Source organism: Magallana gigas, chromosome 1 (genome assembly GCF_963853765.1).
Source record: "Magallana gigas chromosome 1, xbMagGiga1.1, whole genome shotgun sequence".
Classification (NCBI taxonomy): Eukaryota; Metazoa; Mollusca; class Bivalvia; order Ostreida; family Ostreidae; genus Magallana; species Magallana gigas.
The window spans coordinates 21,922,965-21,943,348 of NC_088853.1; the positions used below are offsets into that span (position 1 = coordinate 21,922,965).

At 34.1% G+C, this 20,384-nt stretch overlaps 2 protein-coding genes across 2 annotated transcripts in view; one reads left to right on the forward strand and one right to left on the reverse strand.

The window, feature by feature from the left end:
* Positions 1-20,384, reverse strand: part of LOC117688438 (putative 2'-deoxynucleoside 5'-phosphate N-hydrolase 1) — a 361,826-nt gene that overhangs the window by 324,472 nt on the left and 16,970 nt on the right. The window lies entirely within an intron of this gene.
* On the forward strand, positions 14,238-16,567 carry LOC136269559 (uncharacterized). Its single transcript, XM_066077844.1, has 4 exons — positions 14,238-14,489; positions 15,126-15,247; positions 15,337-15,542; positions 15,662-16,567. The coding sequence occupies exons 1-4, from the start codon at positions 14,238-14,240 to the stop codon at positions 16,354-16,356; spliced, it is 1,275 nt and encodes a 424-aa protein (XP_065933916.1). The 3' UTR covers positions 16,357-16,567.

Consider the following 20,384-nt stretch of genomic DNA (forward strand, 5'->3'; position numbering starts at 1 on the left):
ATGCAAACAACCTGGCCATATAGCACGTAGATGTACTGTGCGTATGGATCACAGCCGGAGAAATTTAAACATCAGAAGACCTTCGTTGCGGGGCAGACGATAGGTCATTACAAGAAACGCCCTTACCAGAGTAGACCAGTTGAACTAGTAGGAAATACCTCTGAAGTTGAAGCAAGTATAGAAGGACACTTAGTTCGAGCATTGATTGACACTGGATCTACTGTTTCAACAGTCAGCAATGATTTTTATACAAACCACCTTCGTCATTTAGAACTCCACCCAATAAGAGAACTTTTAGAAGTGGAATGCGCTGATGGTCAACAGTTGCCATATTATGGTTACATCGAGGCTAATATCCAAAGTACTGGAATACCACAATCACTGAAACAGCCACTTAATTTTCCATTACTTGTTGTATCCACCAGCAATTACAACAGCCAAGTACCACTTCTTATTGGGACCAACATATTACAACACATGCTAGATGTTGTCAAAGACAAATACGGAGACAGATATCTGCAGGAAGCTGCATTGTTTACGCCTTGGTATTTAGCTTTTAGAGGCATGACCATACGAGATAAAGAACTTGCTCGCAACAACAATAGACTTGGAATTGTAAAATCAGCTGAAAACTTTTGTATTTCTATACCACCAAATTCAACAGTCTCAATATCTGGATACATTGATAAAGCAATACCATATCAATCTACAACAGCAGTTCTACAAGCTACATCTCGCTCTGTTATTCCATCAGACCTGGATATTGTACCATCACTTACAGACTACTGCTATCCAGCAAATCATGTGATAAGAGTGGACATTGATAATATCACTACCAGGACAGTACAAGTTCCACCAAAATCTATCTTGTGTGAGTTGCAGCCTGTAAAACTTGAACCAGATCAAAGAGCTATACCTTGTGTTAATCTCCAACAAGCAAAAGATGTCCTGAGTTTAGTTACAATTGAAGATGAGGGACTCACGACTTTAGAGAAACAACAAGCAGAGAATTTATTGAGGAAGTATGAGGATGTTTTCTCCAAGTCAGATATAGATATTGGACATACTAGCATTGTAAAACATAGGATTGATCTTCATGACGACACACCATTCAAACAACGTCCAAGACGTATTCCACCTGCTATGTTTGAAGAGGTTAAAGATCACTTAAGAAAGCTGTTAGAAGGAGGAATTATAAAGAAATCTAAGTCGCCATGGTCGAGTAATGTTGTCCTTTGTCGAAAGAAGAATAATGAATTGCGCATGTGCGTAGACTATCGACAACTGAACTTGAGAACAAAGAAAGATTCCTACGCATTGCCACGTATAGAGGAAATTTTGGATGCATTGGCAGGAAATAGATTCTTTACCATATTGGACATGAAGAGTGGTTACCATCAAGTTGAGTTACATGAAAAGCACAAAGAGAGAACAGCATTTACTGTTGGACCTCTAGGCTTTTATGAATACCATCGCATGCCATTTGGTCTTGTCAATGCTCCTGCCACTTATCAAAGGCTTATGGAAGAATGCTTTGATGGACTTCACCTAGACATATGCTTCATCTATCTTGATGACTTGATAGTTTTCTCCAAAACCTATGAAGAGCATGTAGAACGTTTAGAAAAGATTTTTCAGCGACTTAGGGAAGTAAATTTGAAGCTTTCACCAAAGAAATGCGAATTCTTTAAAAAGAAAGTCAAATATGTAGGAAATATTGTCAGTGAGGAGGGGATAGAGCCAGACCCAGATAAGATCAACAAGGTACAGAATTGGCCGAAACCAAGAAATTCAGATGAAGTTCGCCAATTCTTGGGTTTTGTTGGATACTACCGAAGATTCATTGAGGGATTTTCAACAATAGCTCGTCCATTAAATGACCTCCTACCTAATACTAAGAAGAAAACAAGAAAGGGTGTTAGGACATTAAAAGTAGATGACAAATGGAAATGGGGAGATGAACAAGAACAATCATTCAGAAAATTAAAGGAGAAACTCACTACTTATCCAATTTTAGGATTCCCAGATTACTCATTACCATTCGAGTTACATACAGATGCCTCATCATCAAGCATTGGCGCTGTATTATATCAGACGCAAGATAATTTCAAGAGAGTTATTGCTTATGCAAGCAGGAGTTTGTCAAAATCTGAAAAGAATTATCCTGTTCATAAATTGGAGTTTTTGGCATTAAAGTGGGCTGCATGTGAAAAGTTCCGAGATTATCTATATGGAGGCACATTTAAAGTGTACACAGACAACAATCCGCTCACTTATGTATTAACATCAGCAAAACTAGATGCAGCGAGCCAGAGATGGATCGCAGACCTAGCCAGCTTTAATTTTGAGATTCTGTATCGACCTGGAAAACTTAACGCAGATGCAGATGGATTAAGCAGAATACCAAACCAAGAAATCATTACATCTGATTCCATAAAGACCATATGCAACTCAATTAGAAGCAATGATCCATATGTACAATGCTTATCCATATCTTCATCAGCAGTTGACAACCAACCAGATTTGAGTGATCAAACAGAGATTGATATTTGTCGCCATCAGTACAATGACCCAGTTCTAAGATTCTGGATACCATATGTAAGAGATGGGTATAAGCCAGAAAAACATCATCTACCATACAACAATGTACAGTACCATGCTTTACTTCACAAGAATTTTGAAAAGCTAAGACTACGAGATGGAGTATTGATCAGAGAGACAGTTGTCAATGAAAATAAGAAGACACAGATCATTATACCGAGATCTTGTATTCCAACAGTACTGTACCACCTTCATACAGACATGGGACACCCTGGCCGAGAGAAGACTATCAGTCTAATCAGAGATCGATTTTACTGGTATGGCATGACGAAAGATATTGAACACTTCATATCCAACTGCAAGAGATGTCTTCTCAGAAAAACACCAACTACAGAAAGAGCTCCACTTACCAATATCAAAACATCACAGCCTTTGGAACTTGTATGTGTGGACTACTTAAAACTAGAGAAATCAAAAGGAGGATATGAAAATGTGTTGGTCATCACTGATCACTTCACTCGTTATGCTCAGGCTATAGCTACGAGAAATCAAACTGCCAAAACTACAGCCGAGGCATTGTTTAACCATTTCATAGTCCACTATGGAATACCTTTGCGGCTTCATAGTGATCAGGGTGCCAATTTTGAATCTAAGATTATACAGGAACTCTGTCATATATTGGGCATTAACAAGTCTAGAACAACGCCATACCATCCAATGGGCAATGGATTGACAGAACGCTTTAACCGGACTTTAATAAAGATGTTGGGAACTCTTGAGAATTCACAAAAACAGGAAACCCTGTTAGCCTTGCAAAGTTTTACAAACCCGTAATCTTAAGAATTCCCTACATTTATACTAACGATGTGGACGCTGAAAAAATGGGTCAAGGAACAGACGATTGTGAAGATTTCTTTTGACGTCTCTCTTTTGGATAGCGGGTCATGCCGAGAACAATCCGATTGTGTAAGAACATCGGAAGGCTTCGAAAACCTTTCATGCCTGTTGGCAAATCACTCTATAGTTAAATTTGGAATTTCTATTTCATGCAGTGCATTTTTAGGAAAAATATCTAAATAACATTGGTGGTAATATCGGCATTTCTCTCGGCGATTTGTCAAATACGTCTGCATTGACCATTTTAAGACACTGCCAAATTATTCTAATGTTCCTTTTTTTCGTTTAGAAGACTCTTATACAAAGCCTCCTCCGTTATGTGCCGTGATTTTCTCGAACACCACGTAAAAGGCTACACGCTCGGACTCGGAAGTTGCTGTGATCATAATCCTACGTTCGAATCAGATGTCACAATACTAATATTCAAGCGCCTGTTAATGAATCTGCTGGCTGAAGGGATCCATTCAAAAGCATTACCGAAGGTACATGTAGGTTGTCATACACTAAACGTTTATAATTTAATTCTGGTTGTAACGCGCTTTCTGATTGGCTAAAAAATTATTTTATATCGTATAAAGAATGTTGCCTACGTCATAGTAGGAATAACGTCATACACGTATCAATACGCCTGACGTTACGTTTGAATTTTGTACAATTTTACGTCATTTTAAAGGTCAAATGGCCGTTTTCATCTACAATTCAGAGTAAAAAAATTAAATTATAAGCAATGAATTCAATATTTATTAGTTTTATACGATATAAAATGGTATGAACAGTTTACGCTTTTTTATAAACCGCTTCGCGGTTTATAAAGCGTAAACTGCCCCAAACCATTTTATATCGTATAAAACAAATAAATATTGAATTCATTCCTTAAATAAATATATCCTTTTATATAGTAAAGATTATGTTTATAGTCTTCCTTTAAAAAAATCACAATATTGCATCAATATTGGGACATGAAGCTACAGAACTTCGAGCTAGATAAATTCGTCGTAGTCTTCAAAGGTCTGTCAAAGAAACACAAGTATATGTCGAAAGGTTTGATTTTCATAAACTAAGAAAAACGTTTAGTACAGGCTACATGAAAATTCAGAACATTTTCGCAAATTCGAAAAGAGCACACATTTAGTTTACTGTGATGCATACCGGTATTTATAATGATATATTTGCCTCTAAGATTATAACACATGTTTTGATGTTGGTGTCTTTTACGGTAGATTGCTTTGTTTATATTAATGAAAGAAATGAATTGCAAATATTTTTTGCAAAATTTGTTTTTCATATTTTGATTCATAAAACATGGATCTCGAATCAAACTTTAAAATGCCCCCCCCCCCCCCCCTCGCACAAATTAAGTGTCTTGTTTATATAATAAAAACATGTACATGTAGTTACGATATAGACAAATCCGTTGTATGGATTAAGTGAACATAGCTCTTTCTAAAACGTATGACCACTGTTCTCTATCATTTAAATAGTATTGCCATACAGAAAAATGTTAATTATGTAAGGTTTATATACAAAAAACTGCATTTATGTATAAAACTCAACGTCACTGAGGATCCCATATTCTGCAATAATGTATGTCAGATAATGATCAAATGTTAAGTAATTCAAGGTCACTTGAAGTATTAATGAAATTTAGAATTGAACAACATGAATTTACAATCTTCCAGAACTCTGATGCAAAACAGAGTACTGATTTTGTATGCATCATACAGATCAAGTTTTGAGTGCAGCGATATTTTTTTTTGTCTGTAAAAATACCAAAAATACAAGGCAAATCCCTGTTGAAAAATAAATGAAAAAACATATGTTCAATTATATGAAAGTTGCAATAAAAAAATATTTTAGAACTTGTACATGTAGTATACAATGTCCTTATAGTAAGTAAGTAAAAAAAATCCCTAAAATAGCTAATTGTCTATAAACTAAATTAATAATCTGTCGAAATGAGTAATTAATTTTTGTCATCCAAACAAATATCGGACTTTTATCTTATCCTTATTCATGTTAATTACATTAACCCAGCTCATGTAATTCATGTAAATTTACATTTGCCCAGCTCAGCCGATATACACGTCGCATTATCTCAATATTTCATCTAAATTCAAGTTGATGTTGATGTTGAACATTGATTTAGATACTTCTTAATATTAACTTAAGTCACAAACTTAAATTGAAATAATTAAGATTAGCTGGACTAGAAAAGAAATAATATTATTTATGCAGACGACCAACTTGAACTTCATAACGATTGTTAATTGTTGAAATTTGTTCTGGGGGATAATCACGACAATAATGTATATCTGGTCATGTTTGCGATAATCAAATACTCGCTTTTTCGCAACAATTATATTCAAGTTTGAATGCTACTGCCTATTTTTTTAAGGCGTCGAGCTAATGCTCGGCAGCCTTCTAGCGATCGTCTGGATTGGCAATCGTCCAAAAATTCATGCTCTGCACCGCCTTTTAAATGCACATAAGAAATAAGTTCTTTAAATTGTTAAACGTATTGCAAGATTTTTATTCCATTTATTCAACTAAATTGTGTACAAGAAACCCGATTTTGCCTCCCTGGTTATTGACAACTCATTGCATAAGTATAAATTTGCTTAATCAAGAAATGGCAGATGAATACAATAAGGTGACAAAATTCACTAAATATTATTTAAGTTTATCGCTTACATTTTAACTCTGAAGCCTACTGGCTTCGCATTTTGCGTGCCTCCCCTATGTTTATAAATGTAATTATGTTTAATGCTGATGAGCTTATTGCTCAAATTTGAAAAAAATAACAATAACAAGTGGAGATCGTGCCCGATAGAAATAAAATTTGATATGTAAATTTATTTGTTATCGGGCACGGTCTCCAATATAAATGTAAGCGATAAACATATCTAGTGATTTTGTTGCAATAAGTAAACAGGATAAATGCAGTTGGTTTGGTCAAGCATTTAAGATAGCACGTGTTGTGGATTTGTTTGTAAACAACCATAGGTAATCTTGTTTCAAACGGCAACTGAAATATAAATAGAAGTATGTTTTATTATTATAATTAGGGGCACACTGTTAATGTATTCAAATTATGAACCTGTGAAAATTGTTCAAAGACTGTTTAAAGCAGAAAGAAAATAATTTATTTTTGAACTTTGAAATTTCTTTTTTTATTCTTGTAACCATGATGAGTTATTGTATTATAAACGCATCACTACCTATTTTATAAGGAAATATTCTGATTTTTTGTTTTTAAAACAACACAAATTTTAACATAATTCAGCTACTTTTTTATTCAAATATTATTTGATATACGACAATTAGTACAAATTCTAATTATTGATATCTTTCTATATAAAAGAAAATGTCAGCAGGACGCCTTTGTGGCCGTTCCGGCCTTCGATTTTAATCGCAGAAAATGGCTGACAATAATACAAGAAGTTACACAATTTTCACATTTTTTGCAAATTTTGTGACATACGAAAAAAGTTGGGATATAAGGTATAAATATAGCTTCGAAAAAATCTCCAATTTAACAGCATGGCTAAAGTTACTCACCTAATCGTTTAGCCCAGTTTAGTTTTTTTTATAACAGAAAATAAATATGACGTGTACACAAAACAATGAAATTTCATTTCAAATTCCTTTTTATGAATCAAACTTTGCGACATTTTGATGTATAAAGTTAAACGCTAAATTTTGATTAATGGATCAGCTGATTTTAAAAGTTTTTACATTATAAAATTGTGTCCTATTCAAGATTTGATTTTCATCGAAAAATTGATAACAACTGATAAATAATCTGTTTGTACCATATTAATTATGTTTATGCTGATTTGCGTTAGTTAAGGAAAAAAATATTCTTGACAGTCTCTATGTATTCTGATTATTAAAGTCATCTGTATCTAAATTTACCGCAGTTGAATTGAAATTCAGATTTTATTGTTTTACTCAAAATATCTTAATTATTCAATTAACAACAACTCCTTTTATAAATAGTAAAATGAATTCACAGGCAGTTAACATGTAAATTATGGGATGGAAGTAGTAAAATAAAATCCATGTTTAACAAATGATACGTATTTGATATATTAGATGATAAACATTAAGGGGCTTTGTGTGTTCATCAAGATTTTTTTGTACGTTATACTGTGTCTGAATTTTTCTATTTTTCTTTTCATTGACTTATAGTTTAAAAATGAAATGAAGTAGCAACTGGTGTGATATACTGAAGAGTTGACAATGCTTAAAATCTTAACTGAAATTGATCATATATAATTGTATTCAGTTGATGTACATGTATGTTGCTTAGATTTTTTTGTTGCATCTGACGGAAAAAAATACAAACTTCTCCGGCTTTTCACTGTTCAATATGCAGTTAAATGATGAAGTTGGAAATATTACCGTTTCTGCAATATCTATTGTATAAAATATGGACCCATAATCGCATAAATACAGCAGTACATGCATAAGGACATTGATTACAGAAGGGGAAGGGGATGATTAGTGGGACGTATCTCTTTTAGATTTTGTTTTTTAGGTTAAATGTTACGATTGAGTTTTATCACCGTCCCATAAATGTATCAGATAAAAGACTGTTTTCGAGAAGAAGAAAAAATCCCCCACACTCCTGGTGCCCGTTTCACAAAGATTTCCAAAGATAGTTCATTAGATAGAACTTAAGATATGCCTAATTTAAAACTTAGGAATTTACTGATGCTTATCATAGCTGTTTCACAAAACTTTCTTAGCGTAGCACAGTTGACTTATCTTAATTAAGATACATTGTAAATCACTTTCATATCATATTGTTAATTCTAAATAAGAAGCGATCATGTATAAATTCTTTTCAATATGACACGAATTTAAACTTTATAAGTGAATATAAAAAAGCATTCCGTTATTCACCTAGAACAAATGTGTACATTGAGTGTAAATAGTGTAATGTCTAAAAACATATACATGTACTGATATTTTGTATCAAATTTTCCATTTACATGTATAAGCGAGCAGATAAAAATTATGTAATAAACCCGTATGTTCTTTGTAAACGGTATTTCTTTTTAATTTAATGCATTGCTCAAAGTATCTTCCTTATTCTTTGCCACATGTACATATATTTCTTAGTTTCAAATATGATATGGATATGACTGCATATATCAATTGAAATTGGTCACTGCTGAAATTGTTTACGATCGAATTTATTTCTTGTCTATAGTTGGTCCATTATAAAGAGCCCGTGTTAACATATACAGATATCCTTACTCCAAAATTAACAATTCTGGTGTGACCAGATAATCTACAAAATGTAAAAATCTAACATCTAAACCAGAGAAATTAATTGACGATATATATTATATATATTTTTACTTCTTAAGTTTTAGTTTAGAAGAACTAGTAAAGTGAAAAAGGTTTTAATGATGCTTGTAATTTGTTATTTTTGTTCCACTTTAATGTGCTTTAATTTGCGTATAATTTATTTCAGTAGAAAATAAACAGTCGTCGTGTTAAGTTTTATAAGACATCAATTTACCTGTCTTAAAGTGAAGATATAACTTAGGAATTTCCTAAGACAAGACTTGAATAGTGAAACGGATAAGTAAAAGACTTCAGAAAAAGTTTTTCTTCACAAAATATGCATGTAACTTAGTTAAAATCATGCTTTGTGAAACGGGCCCATAGGGATAGATTTTGAACCTAAGTTGTCCGATCCAATGTATATGCCCTAAACTTAATGAACTCGTCCTACACTATCTTCTACGACTTTTTGTTAGTAAATCCACGTAAAAAGTTCTCGCTAAATAATTCAATATTATTTTATTTCAAGTATATATTTTTTATGGTAACTCCCACTGACATGGATCCGTCAAAGCGTGACCACTTCCTCTCTTTCAATTATACAATTGCAAAAATGATAGTAGGTTTTTTTTAAATTAATTTTACAATAATTATATGTATTGATAAAGCAAAAATGAAATTATAGCTTAAGGGCATTTTCTAACACGACTTAAAATACAGAAGGTGTAAGCAGTTACTTCATTATTTTATTGGCAAAATGTATTCATTTGTAAGGATAGAAATGCATCATCACTTTTGATATAGGAAACATATATTTGTTGCCTTTATCGAAGATCTAATTAAAAAGATTGAAAAAAATTATGTATTTTCAGGTGCACATTTTCTTATGCATGACGATGTCAATGCATGATTCAGCAACGAGGCTAAAAAACTGAGGAATAAATTATGCCGAAACGTTCGATGATCCCATTGAGCTACTTCTTAACGTCAACATGATTATTAATTTAATTATGACATTAACACCCTGATGCAAAATAGTATGTGTTAATTGAGAAAATTTACTCGTTCACTTCACTACAAGATTACAAACAACGATTAGATAGTGAAAACGTTCTACATAAGGATGGAGGACTCTCCTACATGTAACAAGAAACCGAAAGGAGGTAAACAAACATGGTTTAAGTGTCGCAAAATTCGTAGCATAAGAGGAATACCAAAACTTTTCCCATTTATTTTTAACTGCATTTTTGAAGAAAGAAGTTTAATCCACTTGACTGATTGGAAATGGTCAATAAGTTGTCATATTGATTACTACAAATCATCTGTGAAAAAAAACTAAGCTATATAAGAACAGTAAGAAACAATGCTGTGAATAGATGGATACATATTTTCGCACATGCGCAGGGAATTTGTCAAATGTTTTCTAAATAGTCAACCTTTAATGAAAAATGAAAAAGAGAAAATACGTGCAGACACAATAAAAAACGTGATCATGGATGATGAAAAAGTTACAAGTAAACCCTTTGTTTAAAGCATGTAATAAAATGTTTTACTACTGTAATTCAAAAATACTGCATGATATTTCAATATTCTTTGATATTTCTTTCTACACGTTTTTCCCTTTTTTTATGGCTTTGTAAATCCAAAGGCAATTATGAGTTATGATGATATGTTGATTTTTCTGGTGGATTCACCAACTTTCTGATCTTTTATGTAAACTGAACATAGCATTCATATTGGTGGGCCCACCAATTATGTATTCAATAGCAGCAATAAACTAATTGTTACCGGCCGGGGGTTTCCTTGGTGAATCCACCAACTTTGTAATCTGTTTTTTTAATAATTCGTATAACTTGATATCTGGTGGACCCACCAAGTAGGGGTATTTTGAATTTTGTCAATCTTTTTGGTGGCTTCACCAACTTTCTTGTTTTGTATATAAACTGACATGTGTTGTGGTGTTTCTGTATATTTAGTGCCATCGATGAATGTTTAGAAACGTTTGGTGAATGTACCAACTTTGTACTCTATATTTGTTTGTATAATTCTATTTTGGTGGATCCACCAAATATTTGGATAATGAAAGTCTGAGTTTACCAAATTTAATCAGTAAAGTATAAGACAAAACGATTATTGCATATTTGTATTTAGGTGGAATCACCAATTAAGGTTTCATTAAAACTGAAATGTTTGATAACATGTGTTGATATCATTGCTCTGTTGGTGGGTTCACCAAATCTTTGAATGAAATACAAAACTGTATGCAGACAAATTCACAATTGAATTTTGGTGGAACCACCAGGGCCCTGTGTGAATGAGATATTTGATGCTGTTTAAAAAAAATAGAATCGCCAATATTTTATCATTGGTGGACCCACCAAGTGTATCTGTAAGTGAGACATTCGATGAAATAAGTTGGTGGATTCACCAATGTTTTGACTGTTATTGTGGATTATGAAGGTTTAAAGGTACTGTAAAATGTGCTTTTGTGTGAAAAAGATGGCGGGTTCACGAATTTATGTTGTGTTCAACAACAAAAATGAATAAAATTCATGTTCATTTCTGTTATTGCATTGCGTTCATTTTTCATTTTGCACTGAAAAAAAGAGGACACGAATAGAAAATCCTCTTTCTTGACATCTTCACAACGTCAAGGTTTTGTGATTACGGAACTCCACACAAACCCTTGACATAAGTCGCTATCTAAAAGTCGGGCTCAGGCCGTCGTATTTCATTGGTTCCAAAACTTAATTTGGAGCCAATCAAAATGCGGTTCTCATTCAGAGAAGAAATGATGTAAACAAATATGGCCGCGCCCATGTTCATCGAAGAAAATGGCAAACTCTCTATCTTTTTGTCGTATTTGTAAGGACAATAATTTAAATAAATATCGCCGATTGATTTTTGGGAAATCATTCACTGTGTCAGAACAGCTTGCAGAAGTTTTACGGTGCCAGCCGAAAGAAAATGACGGAAATTCACCATTCGTGTGTCAGATGTGCTTTAACAAACTGAACAAACTTTACAAGATAGACTTCGAGTTGAAGCATAAAGTTGACCAGTTAAAAATAGAAAAATCTGAAATTCTAAGTAATCTACGTGCAAATATCATCGTTAATACAGTAGATGTTGCCCCTGTAAACACTCCCGTGAAAGCTGTAGAGGCAGCCTGGCCAGAAACTGAATATGTTCATGCAGATTCAAATGTACAGACCCCTAAAAGATCTCACACCTCTAAGAGATTGATTTTACACTCCCCAACGCCCAGAAAAGCAAAAACAATGTTTGCTGAAGATATGTTCTCCCCATCGGATTTGTTAACCACCTTCAGGGACCAAGAAAAGACTTAATGTTGATTTGTCTCCAGGAAAAGCCAAGGTATGAGATTGTCAATTTTTAATTTTTACTTTTAGTGGACACCCTTACACTAAAACATATGGATCTGCACATGTATTAAAAATAATTCTATTAAGAAGAACATATTAGACAAAATTCAGAGTCTGTGGTGATAACCATTTTGACACTTTAACACTCAATACTTATATTTATTTTAATGTCTAATTTTGTTATATAGGAAGAGACTAAAAGAAGGCTATGCCTACTGCTCAATCCAATTCACTTTTTAAACTAATGTATAAATATTTATCAATGACAAAATTATTTTTTTTATTAATATGGCAGTATACTAAATATTTGTGAACTGGCTAAATATTTCAGAAGAAAATTTATATGAAAACTGTTAATACACTGAAATCCATACTATAAATAATTCATCTACCGGGTATTATTGTAAGTTCAAAAAGTTGGAAAAAAATGAATTACATGTAATAATAAACTGATATTCTAACAAATGTCAAATGGTTTTATCTTTGAAACCTTTTCATGTACACTTACACACCTTTACACATTAACTACCAGGTAATCCCTTTTGCAATTTTTTGCTTTCAGTATTAATACCACTTGAAATCTAATTTCTATTGTTATTAGGTATCATTTAGAGGCAGACAAGACCATAAAGTCCGAACACGAATAATTAAAGATGGAGTATGGCAATCAGTTGTGAAATCAATTGTGAGGGGAGACAAAGGACCGAGTATTTCCAGGAAATTATACTCTATTGAATCTTTAAAGCCTGGATTGCAGAGGTGTGTTCTAAAAGAACTTGAAGATCAATGCAAAACTCTTTGTCAAGTGAAAAATAAATCAGTGCTGCGTAACATTTCTCCAAAAAATCTGGAATCATTATCTTTCAAGAGTATCATTAACGACTGCCAACTGTATGCTCCTCTTTTACTTGAGACCTTGGCATGTGTGATGAATCAGCCAACTGAAAACAAACTTGCAGTGGCCGTAGCATTGCTGCTAAGAAACAGAAATACACATATGTCTGCAGTCCATCATGTAATAGGTCAAATATTAGATCACGGGGGAGCAACCGATGAGGTATGAATATTAATAGAATTTAATTTTATAACCCAATTCAAAAAATATTAAGTACCGTATAGCTAGATTTAAAATGATCCAAGTCTATATTTTGTATCATTGAGATTAATCAAATCATTTGTTAGGAAAACAAAACATCTGTACATCATTTATAATGCTTATAACGTTTCTTTTTCATAGGTCATTAAATTACTCTCTTTTATGGGATTGTGTATTGGACCCAGTCCATGGGTCTTAAGAGGAATGAATTTGAAATCAGTCAGAGACAGAAAATTAAACACATTGTCCAAGACCATGTGAAGCAGTGCCAAATGGAATATATGACACATAAAGTTAAGAAAAGTTTGGAGGCACTTCCAGAATCAGATACAATCATATCTGACAAATATCAGACTACGATTCCACCAGTGGTCTTGCCACAGAGTTTGACAACTACCGTATACCAAACAGGTATGTCATTTGTACACTGTCCAACATCTTATTCAGTAGCTGGATCATATGAAGATTGTTTAGTACAAGCCAACTGTTATTCAATTCCTAAATACCCAGCTACTACAGGATTAAGTGCATTACCTTTGAAAACACAAGATAAGACATTAGCAATAGAATTCCCAGCTGTTAGTCCTCTTTTTTGTGTACAGCCCAAAACTGACCCCTGTTATGCGCAAGCAGAAAACAAGAAAACACGAACCTTATCACTGAATTTCATATCCAAACACTCTAGTTTCCTAGCCCAATCAATTCCAAGATTTGAAGTGATTGGAGACAATCTAGATTTAACAATATCACCTACCTCGATGACAAAAGAAAGACAGAGGAAGAGCATTCATTGGTTTTTGAACATTGCGTTGTGTAAGAGAGTACTATCAGACCTTACTGATGAGTGCCCCAAAGCCGAGATAATGAAAGTCCCAAATAGTGTTTTCATACCAAATACAGGTGATTGCCAAGCCCTAGAAAATGATATGATATATCATATTATAAAGATCCTGTGCAAGCATGTAAAGTGTTTGAAGCAATTTCAGGCCTCTATCCCAGACTGTATTCAGCACCCATATATGGATGAAATGTGCAAAAAATCTGAGTACAGAATAATTGATTTGCTTGACAAAAGTGAGAACAAGTCAGAGGACATGATTAGTATCCTACAACATATACATAAACACTGTGTAGCTCACTCTGAAGAAAACCCAACGAAGGTCATTGAAAAGATTGTATTTGGGGGTGATGTGTTGACCAAGGAGAGAGCCTACAGTGCCCAGTTAGCCATGATGAATGCTGAGTGTGACTTTAATGGTTTGGCTGGTGTAGTACACAGACCCGAGGGGTATTTCTTGTCAGCAGTTACAGTTCCTTGTTTGGTTTTGTTGCCAGTTGACCAGATGATGACCTCCATTTGGAATATCTTTTCTTCCTAAAATTTTATTGTTCAGAGTGAGTTCTATTTTGGAATGAGTTATTTTTTACTAACCAGTCATTCAGCATTTTGAGGTTACAGCATGTGCTTATGTAGAAATCTAGAATAGTAGTGTATTGTAGTTTTCTATCAAATTATTTTGTTTGTTTTTTTTTGTAATCATGCTATCAGGATTTGTTGACCATTCTTTAAATTACAGTTACATAATTATGGTAATAAGCTTCAGTTGTTCTAAAGGTTTTCTGATTCTAACTTAAATTGATAAATGTACAAATTGATGTTATACTGTATATATCTCTAAAATTACCGACAATACCACTTACACCCCACCCATCCATGATAACACCTCCCCCTTCACACTTATGTACTTCCTGTTTAACTTTGGATCTGTCAGTTTAAAAGACAAATTTAACTGTGGACACTATTAAAGACTTAAAGTTTTTAGCTAATTAATAATAATTTACAAAAATTTAAATGGTACACTTTCTTAAAGTTTGTTGACAAGGGATATTTTTATTTTTTATTTTAGATCATATACAAGCAATATTACAGCCTAAAGTCTGCTGCAGACCAAGAAAGTTTGTACCAGTTGAGAAATGTTGTCAGGAGAGTTGATGTTCAAGGTCCAGAGGGAGTAACAAGTTCATATAGGTAAATGAACTGCAAAGACATTACCAGTAATTTCCCTGAAATACATATCAGCATTTAGTTTTAATATTTTATGTAATTATTTGTTTTAGATCACATATGAACTTCGTTCAGGACTGCTTGGATTCCTTTGTGTTAGGAGCTTGTCTTCACATGTTTGGAATGGACTCTTTAGACGGTGTCCCAGTTAATGTTGAGATTCCTCATTTCTTACATCTGGCATCCATTGAGGAACAGTATGCTTGGCTCAAAGAACTGGGTGAACAGCTGTTTAAAACGTACATAAAACTAAACGAAGGTAAATTTTGATACATATATCCAGTGTAAAGATTCATGGTATCGTTATTTTTTTATGGAAATTATCTATAAGGTAAATTTACCCGATAGCTACTTGCATTTTATTTAAATATATTATAGACAGCCTTATCAACATTCTAATGACTGATCAGGTATCGGAGATGGATGATCAAGAATTACTGTTGGCAGAAATGTACGACTCTCGGATTAATCGATACAGCTGTACATGCAACAAAACTTACAAAACTAAGGGTCATTTCAAAAGACACCTTGAAAAAGAACATGAATGGGGCTTTGCTTTAAATCAGGATACAACAAATTCAGCAATGCATTCAAAGGAGGATCATGTTGCAGTATGGCGAGCGTCATTCATGAAACTGTCTTTGCTGCTCAGAGACACAGAAGATGCCTATCAATACGGTGATGGTGATCGTATTTTCCGAAATGCCAAATTCGAGATGCTTTGTGCCGATGCAACCCACCATACTAAATACCGTTTATGGTTGTGGCGTATGCAAGCATACGAAACTGCCATCTTGAGTCCAAGACAAGCAGTTGAATATAAATGGAACTGCACAGCCAATACACATGGTGGGAAAGGTAAAAATATTCCCAATGACAATCTGGTAGAGACTCTTGTGCAGAAAATTAAGAAGAAATTAAGAGAACAGGGATCTAACATAATCCACAACAGTGCACAGAGAATAGCTCTTTCTATTCAAATTCAGCAAGAATTGAAAGAAAACACTTCACAAGTAAGGAAAAGGGACGTTCAAAACCAACTGTTAACAGAGACTCTGAGCTTAATCTTTTGATGACAGAACTGCTGGATGGTGAACTTTTTGATGTTATCCAGGGAAGGGAATTCCATGCTTTCAGGGGATTTAGTGATATATTTTCCAGAGTTAAAGCTGAAGAACTGCACAAATGGATTTCAGATCAAAAGTTCAGAGCAAGTTATGAAATGTTCTAAAACTTGTTTAAAATGAAAGGTTCTCTGTGAGTCTTTGAAACTGCATGGACCAATATAACACAATGTTTAATGCGCATCTATAACTCTTCCTTTTGATAATTAGAGTAAAAACACTCTTCCAAACATAACTGCCCATTAACTCATACCGGTACTGTGCAATAAAATAAGATTCTTAATCAATCATGTGTTTTATTTTTTAGCATAATCAGAAATTGATTTACTGTGGAATCATTTAAATTCGTGGGAGCCACTTTTCGTGGATTGTGGGTTTTTGGCTTATTCGTTGGTATGTAATTTCGTGGATGCGCAGGTTTTCAGTTTCAGTTACAAAGATAACTCTTTCTAAATTTGTTTTCGTTGAGGATGTAAATTCGTGGGGAGGGGCTTCCCACGAATACAACAAAAATTGAGCCACCACGAATTGTAATGATTCCACAGTAGTCTTCATTGTCAAAGAAAAATTAATATATTCATAAATATTTGTATTTATTGAGATTCCAACAGAGATTTCCCAACTTGTTCAAATCCTTATAAGGACAACAAATTCCATGATGCTTGTTTGAAAAAAAAAATCTTCGGATAAAGTTTCAACTTGAAAATTTCTTTGGATCGATATCCATTTGTCATTTTACATGTTTATATCGTCTGTAATAAGGCTGAAAATGAAAATCCATCACTTCCGATTGAAACTGAGAGTGAATCAAATTCTTAAATAATCCATGAAAAATGACATCAGGGTCTTCGTTTTGTTTCACTTTAATAACACTCATTTTAATGTTCTTTCTATCAGGGATGTCAGATATCACACAAGCATTTTTTCCAAAGCACAATTTTGTCATGATTTTTCTTCTGTGACTTGGGCACGCAGTAGCAGTCAGTGCCAAACAAGGAACTTTTAAACATAGAGAACGCACTTCACCTATGTGACCAAACCACTCGCAGAATGCAGCTTCCTGATTTTTCCCCTCACCCCTGAAAATAAAAGATATGGATTATGATAAATGGACCTCTGAGGTCTTCCAAATTTTCCTTGGGTGTTTCAACTTTGATTTATAACTTGATTTCATATTAAGTTGGATGGAAAAATGCCTGATGAAAACCTTTCTGGCTCAAAAGTTCCAAACATATATCACTGATGAATGTTTTAAAGATAACTGTTGGGATATGATTTTGATCACACTATTTTGAAAGAATTCGAATTATTTTATTACAGTCAAAAAAATCTCACTTTTTGTTGTTACCTTTATTTAATCTCACATTTCAGAAAATTATTGAAATATCATGTAGATTTGTTTGTATCTGACTTTAGATCATAATTTGGTTTTTAAACATGTGTGTAAATTATTTGTTAACTGTATTATCTTACCAATGAATGATGGTATGCGCCTCAACTATCAAACGATGTCTCTTTTGAAACTCTGGGTTCTTCAGAGCATCCCTCCATTTAGCTTCTCCAACTAGGACCTCCAGGCTAACAAAAACGAAGTTGTAGTAACCGCTTGTAACTCTCTCAACATCGGTTGACACTTCAACGTATACTGCTTTATATCCCAAGCTGGACAACCGTTCTACTTGTCCTGTTTTTACTAACGGAGCTGAGCAACTATAACTGTTACCGCAGTTTCACCGAACTCAAGTGGTACACATTCATAAGTCAAGGATTTGCCACTTCCTGTCTTAGTTCCAACGAATACATCCCGGTTTTCTTTCAAACATGATATAGCCAGCCTTTAATTTTCAGTAAGACAATTAATATTGAATTTTTCGCAGATTCTCTTTTCTTGATCCGCCATCTTTGTACAAAACCCAAACTACGTTTTAAAAGGAGTTATTTCATTGGACAATATATTTTTAGAATTATTACGTAATGTTGAGCGTGAGCCCGACTTTTAGATAGCGACTTATGTCAAGGGTTTGTGTGGAGTTCCGTAATCACAAAACCTTGACGTTGTGAAGATGCTTTCTTAATAGAAATAGTTAATATTGTATCCTCTTTCATCTGCAATTGTTAGTGGTGTTTTGTTTCCATCGCTTTGATTGACATCAGCTCCCGCTTTTATTAGCTCATGGATCACATAATGGTGTCCTTTTTCACATGCAGTTGTTAGTGGTGTTTTTTTTCCATCGTTTTGATTGACATCAGCTCCCGCTTTTATTAGCTCCTGGATCACATAATGGTGTCCTTTTTCACATGCAGTTGTTAGTGGTGTTTTGTTTCCATCGTTTTGATTGACATCAGCTCCCGCTTTTATTAGCTCCTTGACCACATAATGGTGTCCTTTTTCACATGCCGTTGTTAGTGGTGTTTTGTTTCCATCGCTTTGGTTGACATCAGCGCCCGCTTTTATTAGCTCCTCGACCACATCATCGTGTCCTTTTCCACATGCAGTTGTTAGTGGTGTTTTGTTTCCATCGCTTTGGTTGACATCAGCTCCCGCTTTTATTAGCTCCTCGACCACATCATCGTGTCCTTTTTCACATGCAGTTGTTAGTGGTGTTTTGTTTCCATCGCTTTGGTTGACATCAGCTCCCGCTTTTATTAGCTCCTCGACCACATCATTGTGTCTTTTTTCACATGCCGTTGTTAGTGGTGTTTGTTTTCCATCACTTTGATTGACATCGGCTCTATTTTTTATCAACTCTCTTACAATACTGACATGTCCACGATAGCATGCAAGTCTCAGTAATTTTCTACTTCCAGTTAGGTTAATATCAGCTCCTGCTTTTATCAACTCTTTGAAAATGTTTAAATGTCCCATAAAACTGGCAGTTGTTAACGGCGTTTCATTTTTATATTTTAGATTGACTTGAACATGACATGCAGTCAACTCCTTAACTACACTGGTATGTCCAAAAAAGCAAGCACCCATGAGCCCCTTTTTAGCACCTGTTATGTGATTGTAGTCAAATCCCGCTTTGTTCAACTCTTTGACTATACTCAAATGTCCTTCATAACAGGCTACCTGCAGAGGTGAAATAAATTCATTTTCTAGATTGACATCTGCCCCTGCTTTAATCAATTCCTCAACTACATGTAAATGTTCTTTAAAACATGCAACTATAAGCGGTGTTTTATCCCCATCTTTTATATTAACATCAGCTCCACCTTTAATAATCTGTTTCACTACATCTAAATGTCCACAATCACATGCAGTTATAAGTGACCTTTCGTTTGTATTACAATGGCCGACACTAGGCTCCATCTTGATTAAACGTTTGACTATATTTAAATGGTCCCAATAACTCGGAAAGCTATGTGTTGTTTTCTCGTTATTCTTTTGATCAACATTAGCTCCTGATTTTATCAAAAATTTCAGAATTTTGAAATAACCGAAATCACATGCAGCAATCAGTGGTGTAATTTCTTCTCTCATTATCCTCACTTTACGTTGTAATAACGGACAAAATCTATATAAGTATGGCCACTGACAAGCTATTATGTTTACATTAGCCCCCACAGTTATTAACTCTTCCACTATGTTAAAATGTCCATTAATACATGCAACTAATAGCGGTGATACACCGTACTCTGTACGATTGACATCAGCACCTTCTTTTATCAACGTTTTTACAATACACAAATTACCGTTTATGCATGCATTTATGAGAGGAATGTTTAGATTTACATCAGCTTTTGCTTTTATCAGCTCTTCAACTAAAATAACAAATCCCCCCTCACATGCGGTTTGTAATGGTGTATATGGGCCCTTTTTTTTATTGACATCAGCACCCGCTTTCAATAACTCTTTTACTACGCTAGTATGTCCATTTCCACATGCTGCTGTTAGAGGTGTATCAAGGATATCACATATACTGACATCAGCTCCAGCTTTTAGTAGTTCCATAACAATATCTGTGAAACCACATTTA